At 46.3% G+C, this 9,560-nt stretch overlaps 1 protein-coding gene across 1 annotated transcript; it reads right to left on the bottom strand.

Moving 5' to 3' along the window:
• Positions 1-1,114: 1,114 nt before the first annotated feature.
• On the bottom strand, positions 1,115-9,300 carry LOC122369980 (T-complex protein 1 subunit zeta-like). The gene is made up of 11 exons (XM_043345181.1): positions 8,886-9,300; positions 7,176-7,239; positions 5,608-5,742; positions 5,075-5,248; positions 4,491-4,705; positions 3,848-4,008; positions 3,328-3,506; positions 2,847-2,945; positions 2,264-2,479; positions 1,735-1,877; positions 1,115-1,375 (listed from the first exon to the last, which is right to left on the bottom strand). Exons 1-11 carry the CDS (start codon positions 9,020-9,022, stop codon positions 1,303-1,305), a joined length of 1,596 nt encoding a protein of 531 aa, XP_043201116.1. The 5' UTR covers positions 9,023-9,300; the 3' UTR covers positions 1,115-1,302.
• Positions 9,301-9,560: the final 260 nt, after the last annotated feature.

Genomic DNA, 9,560 nt, shown 5'->3' with positions numbered 1-9,560 from the left:
TGACCTTACTAAACTCTTGTGAAAACACAACACATACGAACGGTAAGAAACCGACAGCTCTTCTTTCTGCCAAGTGTCATCTTTCTGTGAAGGATTTCTTGGCACTGAGTGTCCAGAAATTGCGTTGCTTTTGGACTGTGTAGAGGCTCACGAGCGATAACATAGGTCAACAACCTGACGTACCTTAAATATGCGACTTGTACCAGAAGATCCAGCTTGATCAAAAGATTGTACACGTCAAATTTCAGCTCTTTAGCTCAAAAGAATTTTGAGTTATCGTAAAAACCGTCAGTGTGGCACCGTATCGCTTCCCCGCGCGGTCGGAAGGTAAAAGTTCGCCGGCTTTAACTAAACAAATAGTCGTCGTATCGCAAATTCATTGACGGCGTTCGAAGCGTCGTTCAATTTACTTTCGAAACATATCCTAACATTAACATTTATCTGCCTAGCGCAATCTCCAACAAGCAAAAGTTCCGTGCATGCATCCTCATACAGTGTTAGCGGCCGCCGGCCGCCGGCCGCTGACCCACATTCGCGTCATCAGGGAATGCCGCAACTAATTTATTGTTTCCAACTTTTTTCCCGGAGCGTTCTACCTGGTTTATATAGCCTTGGGCGCGTAGCAAAAACACACCTCGAAAGTGAAAGGACACACTGCAGCAGTGCAAAACGTCAACACGGGAAAGTCCGCTGACCACGAATGAAACTGCCACGCCGTTTTTGTCGTAAAGGACTATTGCTTCCAAATCCCTCAGCAACGTTTTCCTTCACTCTTTCAGCAATTTTGACACGAAGCGTTCAATATATAGCGATGATTGAATGAAATAATGAGGTTCAGCACCGAATGTTTTTTCAATCAACGCAAAATATGTTGCTGTGTGTCCTTAGTCTTTTGATTATGAGTAAATTGGAATGATGATCAACGTTGAACGTGGTATGCATATTGTAGCGGCGTAAATCAATGTTCCAATCCAACTGCCAACCGACATGTTCTAAAAACTCAAAAGGAAAAACATCGACGTTTCCACATTTTTCGACGAAGATCCACTAGGCTGCAGGACAAAACCTGAGTGATACGTACCAGGGTGCAGGTTCCCTAAAAAATAACCACATGCATTAGCTGATTTTATTGTGACGCTTCTGCGATTGACGATCACACGTTACACGAAACACTGAACGAAGAGCATTAATGTTGCACAAGCCTAGTGGTGAACAAGTCAGAGAAATCATTAGAACGCGGCGGATCACGGTGCATTGTCTCCTCTTGAGGGAGGAGGGCCGAGTCGTAAGGCACGAGCGCGCTCAGCCTTTGAGGGATGAGAGGCCGGCACGCATGATCTCGTCCACCAATAGGAGGTTGCCGGCGATCACCGAGCTGAAAAACGAGCCAATCAGGTGTCAGTACTCAGCAGTGAGGTAACGATGACCAGCAACGCGTGATCAACGATCAAAGACCGTTGAGGGATGGAACGGAAGTTTAACGAATGTCGGGCGAATAGACATTTTGTAAGCTGCAAATTGCAATGCAATGTGCGACTCCCCGATCATCACGCACAAAATGTCAATCATTTCGTTTTAAAAGAACCACAACAGGTTATTAAAAAAAAAATCCGCCAATAAGAATCCCCTCCGCTCCCCGTTTCTCCTCTTTGTTTATTGGGGCTTTAGGGCGCGCCGACTGCAAAGGTCATTTTGCGCCCATCTCCCCGTTTCTCCCCTGATCTCTCAACTCACCAGGAGTTGATCATCTGGTGTTTGACGCAGTAGTTGTCGAGGATGCCGGCGTCGGCCGGCACCAGGGCCTCGCCGCTGGCGATGTCGATACCGACCGGCACGCCGGCCGCCGCGTACTCCTCCTGCAGCTTCACAATCGTGTCCTGGAGATAAGACAGCGGGCGGTTTAGGCACGCGAAAAGACGGCAGGGTACACAAGTCTCGCTGATTTCGCTCAATGCCGCGCTGTCACCCAGCTAAAGTGTTGCTAACCACCAACCGGGTAGAATCAGGCACATGTCACCAGATCGTACTCTCATGGCGCCTCTCCATCCACGTTTTTTCTTCACTCTCTTCACATTCGTTTTCCTTTTCCACTCCAACCCTTCCACCTTTCCGCCTCTCCCACTAATTACTCTCGTAGGTGTTCTCTTTCTTCCTCCACTCTAGCCCTTCTTTCCCTCTCCTCCCCTCAGGGCAAAATTTTCCAGTCTCCTCTTCCCTTCCCCCAAACTTAACTTCCCTCCCCTCCCCTTCCCACACCTCTCACCTGAGCATCATATCCAGCATTGACCGCCAGTGTCTTGGGGATGATGAGCAGCGCATCAGCAAACGCCTGGACGCCGAGCCGGGCCCTGCCGCGCACCTCCTGACGATACTTCATCAGCGCCGCGTGCGCAGCCACCTCGAACGCGCCGGCGCCTGGCACCACCGAGCCGTCATCGATGGCGTTCTTGATGGCGCGCAGGCCGTCACGGATGGCGTCCTGGCGAGGGGGAGCGGCGGAGTTATGCGTTATAGGAGGTCCATACTCACTTTGGAAGAGGACCTGGATGGTGATATGTCGATGCTGATTCGAAGCGTATGAGGTGCTGACGGCCTCACGATAACGATTTCTATTCGTATTTAAAGCAAAGGGTGACTTATCATTATACCATGCTGTTATCGTGAGGCAGAGTTCTGCGTCTTGCGTGCACGAGCACTTTTCTTTACCTGTTACAGACAAACTTGCGGTAGAAATCACCGCACATTAGAAGCATTTGTTAAGATTTGCCACAAACGAAGCTCCACCACCCTCACAAAAAAACATCCTGCGACAGCTCGCCAGGCTGTAATCATAGCCTCCAACCCACCTTGAACTGTTCGAGGGTGTATTTGTTGGGCGCCCTGGTCAGAATGGTCACCGACTGCGGGTTCTTGCACTCCTCGACGAACGTGAACTTCTGCTCGCCCTGCGGAAATGCGCAGACGAGGGCGTTAGTGATGCTCTTTGTGCTGCAGATCGGAAGGAGATATACTGGGTGGTGCTAAACAGTGTTGGGTCGGTGATACTTCTAGCTAGGCTGACAAGGAGCAGCAACGCTCCTTGCTGAAACTTCACTCTCCATTCTCCACCAGAGAAATAACATACTCTTGTCTGCCTTCGGCTGATTAATCTCACTCCCAGCAACCGAATTGACCTTCGTCAAGTCAGAATGCAGCACTCATCCACTTCGCCTCAATCTTGCTACGGCCTACTGTACACACCAACTCATCACCATTTCCGCACCGACTCGTCACCAATTACTCAGCACCATTCAACCACCGTCCACCATTATTCTCCTCGCCACTCACCAGCACATGTTCGTAGACAACTCCGGCGTATCCGAGACACTCCTCCGACAGATCGTCCAGACAGTTCATGGCCATTCCGCCGCAGGCCAGAGCCAGGCGCTCCATGTTGCGGCGCTTGGCGCGGCGCAGAGCGACAATTCCGGCGCGCGCCAGCATGTCCAGGGACACGGGGTCGATTCCTGTAAAGGGAGAGGAGGACGGGAAGGTAAGAGAAACGTGACAGGGATATAGAGAGTCGAGAGAGAACCCATGCATAGAAACAGGATGGGGTTTTGCAAAGGACATGCGTGATTCCATCTGAGCCATTATGACAGCGCATGTCATCTTATTAAGTGAAATAGAGATGCAATTAAGTCTGCCAATAGGTGACGCCAACATTATGGTTCTTAATTTCACATAATACATTGTAGCTAAAAACGAAACTAACAGCCGGCTAACAAGCTCTAAGAAGAGTGATACGCCGCACTCCGGAAGATTAGCTCTCTAACTCTTCGCCATACCATGTATCTTCGGCACTCACCCTTCTGGTTGATAACGACGAAGCCCTTGTTGGTGCCGTCACACAGCTTCTTCTTCAGCTCGATGACCTTGCGCACGCGGTTGTCAATGAACTCTCGCTCAGCCTTGACCAGCTTCTCCCGCTCCTCGGCAGTCTTGTAGAAGAAACCAGAGTTCACCTCGCTGTCGGGCGGAGGGGCACGGTAAATTGGGAGATTTAGAAAATGTTGGGTAGGATATTATCCTAATATTTCATTTAAATTTAAAAAAAGATGAGGGTCGAGACGGTTTTATGAGGGTAGCGAGTGAGAACGCTGCTAAATTGTCTTATACGATGAGCCAGATGGGTCTCTGGTACAAATGGAAACGCCTTGAGGGGAGTATAGCGAGGGTAGAGGATAGATTTTACTGTAGATCTCTAGAGCTGAGCGTCTCGGTTACAAAAAGAGCCACGGTCCACAGACGATCACTGGCACGATAACCCGGGAAAATAGCCAAAACACGGGAAGGACATGACAGTCCATAAAAAGTATATCGTGGCTAGCTAGCTGCTAGCTAGCGCAAGGGTTGATAACGGTTCAAAGGGTCAGGAAGGAGGAGCATCACTGAGCACAATTGTTATTATTCTCGTTTCCATAATAGCTCCAGCCTCGGCCGCCACTCACGTTTTCTCATACTCCATGCTGACGTTGCAGGTGAGGATGTAGGCGTTCTCTGTGCGTTTCGGCATGTCCGGGTGGCGCGCGCCGTGGTCCATGACGATGCCTCGTACCAGCTGACTGTCGCTCTCCGAGCGGTGCTGCATCTCCATCAGCTCGATCATGTGCAGGTCCACCTGGCCAGACGGAGGGCGGATCGCCAGCACCGCGTCCACGCAGATCTGACGGGGAAGGGGGAGGGCAGTCAGAAACACGTCCAAGGAAATATGGGAGAGGGGAGCGGGAGGGATTAGGTAATAGGTATCTACGCAGACGAGAATGGGCAGGATAGGGTGGTCAGGAATGAGTTTGTGCAAATCTGAGGATGGGTATGGAGGTAAGTTGGAAAGATTATCAGTTAACCTAAAAGCAAAACAGCACAAGATTGAAGACGAACATCAACAAAATAAGAAACACAAGATAAGAAAACGAAAAAGAGACCTAAGCAATACGACGTGTTATACCGACCATACACCGACCACATATTCCCAAAATACCCTAATTGAAACACCCATACCCTCCTTACCGACCACCTTATCTCCCCCACCCACCTCAGTGAACTGCTGAGCCTGCTCGTGGTGGATCTTGGTCATCAGGCTGGAGCGTGCCACGTTCAGCAGCACGTCCCGCGTCACCTCCTGCGTCAGCTTCAGCTCCTCCAGCACCTGCAGGGTCCGCTGCTTGGCCAGGTCGAAACCCTCCGTCACCACGCGCGGGTGCAGGCCCTGTCACCGGAGAGGGTGGGTTCAGCTGTGAAGGGCGATTTTGTTTAAAAGGCGGCTTATCTTTATGAATGCTGACTTATTTGAGCGAGTAAATCGATGAGATTACCTACTGATGCGTATGATATGACTTTCAATGTTTCTTTAGATGGATTTCTTTCATAATACTGCCTTTTTTCACCGCTCATTCAGCGAAACCATCTTAAGTTCGAAATCAATGGGCTGATTTATTTGGGCGGCTCGCTGATGACTCACCTGCTTCAGCAGCTCGTCTGTCTAAAAAGAAAACAACTAAACTATTAAAAAAAAAAAAACACCAACTCACCCACAGATCCAACTGCTAACTAATCCAACGAACTCACCTCGGAGATGTAGAGATCGGCCTGTTTGAGCAGCTCGCCAATCAGCATCACCGTGGAGGTGGTGCCGTCACCGGTGACGTCATCCTGGGCGGTGGACGCGCGCGCGATCAGCGACGCCGTCGGGTGCTGGATTTGCTGTCGGTCAAAAGGGAGATAGCGTTAGCTGGTGCTGATTTAATGCAGAGTGAAATCTAGATTCAAGCCCGATCTTTTGACACCAACCGCATTTTCGGGTCAGGTCAGGTCACTGACCTATGACGTCATAAGTGAACCTCTGCACGGTCTTCAGATGTCGCAACTTCGCAACGCCCTCACTGCCAGAGGAGCTTTCACAGGGAATTGAAACTTGCAGGATCTAGTATCCATTACGAGTCTCACAGCTTGTATATCTCAGATTTTTCCTAAAGGTCATATGAGGTCAGGTCATTTTCATGACCTCACCATTATAAGTCAATGGGGAAAAATAAAAACTGCTATTCTGGCGCCGGGAACGACCTCCAACTATCTCAAGCACACAGAATCGTGATTTAATGCACTCCTTGCAAGGTTAGATGCGTCACTTTTGCAATGTTGATCTTGCGTGACGTCATTTATGACGTCATCAAGGTCATATTAGTTTTTCGTCAATAACTCCCGATCAAATTGAGCTAGCGAGTCGGGAAAGCCACCAATGGACTCAGGAAGACCTGCCGAATCGAATGATATGCGACATGACCTCTTTCGACCAACGACGTGACCTGGGGGCGCTGACCTGACCGTGACCTGAGGTCAGCACCCAAAGTTGACCTGACCCAAACAAAAAGTATATTATTCGGCGCGCCTGAGCCAGGCGAACACGATGCTGCCAAAACCGCGGCTCTTCGGCCGTTTTTTGCGATGTTATTCACCAAAAACTGAACCGTACCTTGGGACACTTGACCTGACCTCAGAGGTCACCGGTTGACCTAGGACCTTAAAATCGGGTACCAATCTCTGCGTCTCGTAACGGCGCACACTCGTTTTTCCGCGACGCGCTAGCTCCACCAGGGGCGAAACAGCGAGGGGTCGTACCCGCCCACCTCCTCGGCCGGCGCGTATGTCGAAAACCAATAGGTCCGGCGAGGGTTAACTAGCTGTGGGGGGTGGGGGGTCACTAGCAGCTTGCTGATTACAGCTCTCTGAATGAAACATTTTTTTGTGAACTTAGCTCACTGGCAACAATACTGTGCTTTGCTTTATGTGACTGACTTTTTTGCTTATGGGGCTGCTTTAATTGCAGCATATTCACTACATGAGGGATCACAAGTCACATGAGGAAATAAAATAAGATATACTTACATTTGTAAGGACATGTTGATAAAACATACTTAGAAGAGCTTGACTATCTGCCTCAGCTGGCTAAAAAATAATGGTGGTAACTATGCATCAAAATTCAGTGAAGTACCTACATTGAATAAAATTGAAGAAATAGATACCTACAAACAAAAAATGTTAAACATGTAACAAATGGATGCCACAAATATGTTTATTTAACACCTTCAAGAGTCAAGACTTTTTATCACATTTGAAGAGCTGTAAAAGTGACTTACCATTTCATGAAGAAGAATGTTGCCATCTTTGGTGATTTTGATGTCCCCAGAACCAGAGACCAGCCTGAAAAAAGATCATATGAATGTATGTAAGTATGTATGTATTTACGATCATGGGCGATCCACACATGGCGTGGCGATTACTGCCCAGCCATGAACCATGAACCAAAAACAATAGCCACGGAATATTAACTGAAACAGTTACATGAAAGTACACATAGCTTATTTCCAGTCCATGTATGATACTATTTTTTACTGAAAGCAGGTATCACAAAATACCTAAAGAATAGGTAGGTGGGTACCTACCAATTTCACCAAACTAATTCCCTGGACCATGTACATGGCCCACTTATCACTACCAACAGAACAGTGGATCATTTGTTTCAGCATACCAAGGCTTTCTCGTGATTTTTGCATCCATGCATTCTTTTTTAGACCTTGCATTGTTGAAAATATATTTAAAGTATTCAAATATGGTTTTATACTTTCACCAAGCATTGATCCCCACTAACAACCTTTGCACCATCATGGAAGGAAGATAATGGCATAAGCACTGTAGAAAAACACGGAACACATAGTGCCTGGATGCGCATGAACATGCATGTCATGCTGATGAAAATATAACAATCTAAACGCATCCATACACTGTTTGTTCCTAGTTCAGTTGGGCAAACTAGACTTTTGGAATCAAAATATGGAGGCATCAATAATTTGATTCTGGTGGGAGGAGCCATGACCAAATATGGGCATGAAATCAATTTTTTGATTCATTTGGGTACACTTTTGACTTCAAGTGTATCGTTACGGCTGAAAAAAGGCCCATGACGGTGAGATTTTTCTTTAAAAAGGTAGAAAAATGTGGTAGGTTTCCAAAAAGTGTTACCTCAAAACTAAGTAATTGTCCCTTTGGCCTTGTGAATGGGAAAAAGACAGAGCCACTGTCCATCACGTAAAAGCTGTTTTGAGGAAATCACACTGTATGCTATTTTTGTGTGGTGAATCGCATACTAAACAATCAGTATTTGTGTAAAATGGCAAAATGAAATTTTAAAACCCCTAATTATCATTGTTGTAGTGCTTTTATATTTATTATATGGTTTTTACCTGTTACTTCAGTTTTTGTATTTTTGACATTTAAAAATTGCGAATTGTTATCAAATGTAGTGAAGGTTAAGTACAACAATGCTATAGGTATCTGTTGTGGTGCTGAGGATACCACTAAATGAGAATAATAGCAAGATAAATGATGTATTTCTGCAAATCATTGTTCCCTATCTCTTAACATTACCTGTGAATCAAAATAATGATTAGCCAGCTGATGGGAAATCAATATTATGATTATCTGTTTAAAGTGAATCAATTCCTTGATTGCCTTTCACTACCTATAGAATTCAAATTGTTATGATAGGAGCAATATTATTTTGCTTAGGAGATAGTTCCAGCATTTCTCTTCAAGATCAGGCATGCTCCTTCTTGAAACACTATCTTATTTTTATGTGATTGGTAAGTTAGAAATGGTCTGCATTTATGCCCAAATATGGTCATAAGGAATCAATCTTTTGATGCCTCCATATTTTGATTCCAAAGGTCTAGTTTGCCCAACTGAGTTTTTCTACTTATCCCTATCAATATAGAATTGTCAGGCATAAACACTGTTCTTACACAGACACTTATCAATAGAACATGCTTCAAGAAAGAACAGATACTTACATTTTCATTGTACCCTTTGGTCCCAAATTCGTCTTGAGGACATCTTGAATACCCTTGGCAGCAGAGATGTTGATAGCTAGGGCCTGTGCAGCCCGTGCGACCTCAGCTTTAGGATTTAGAGTGGTGATGGCCGACATTTCTAGTCGGTAATTAGTAACTTACTATAATCCCTGTCCAAAAATACAACACGAAACCACCTATCCGCCTGAAAGCAAACCCGTGCCTCTATCACGCTTGGATCACGCGCAGGAAGCCGCGCCCGGCTCAGTCGTAAAGTTTAGTGCATGTATTCTTCAACTTAGCAATCAGTATTGACGTCATCAAAATAGTAATCGGCCTTTTAACAGGTGCTTAATGATTTTGTGACGTCAATCATATTGATATCGTTTCAAAAATAATCCTGACAAAATGTCTCAGCTGCGTAATATTTGAAACATGGATAGAGAAGTAAATAGAGAATGGCGATTGGAATGTTCGCGATCCGAACATTTTTCTGAAATGGGTAAATATTTGAGTAAAAAGGTACTGAATAAAATTACTGGCTGACTCCTCTATAAATTCGTTTCAAGGTAAAGTGACATTGATAGACCATAAACTTCAACCTCGTTTGACCCACGTTCAGTGGCGGATCCAGAGGGGGGGGGGGGGGCATGGGCAAGATTACTTTACCACGGA

Source organism: Amphibalanus amphitrite, unplaced genomic scaffold, assembly GCF_019059575.1.
Source record: "Amphibalanus amphitrite isolate SeventyFive unplaced genomic scaffold, NRLGWU_Aamphi_draft 001088F_arrow, whole genome shotgun sequence".
In the NCBI taxonomy this organism is placed as follows: domain Eukaryota; kingdom Metazoa; phylum Arthropoda; class Thecostraca; order Balanomorpha; family Balanidae; genus Amphibalanus; species Amphibalanus amphitrite.
Note: the sequence above shows the minus strand (reverse complement) of the source record. Positions and strands in the feature narration are given on the sequence as shown.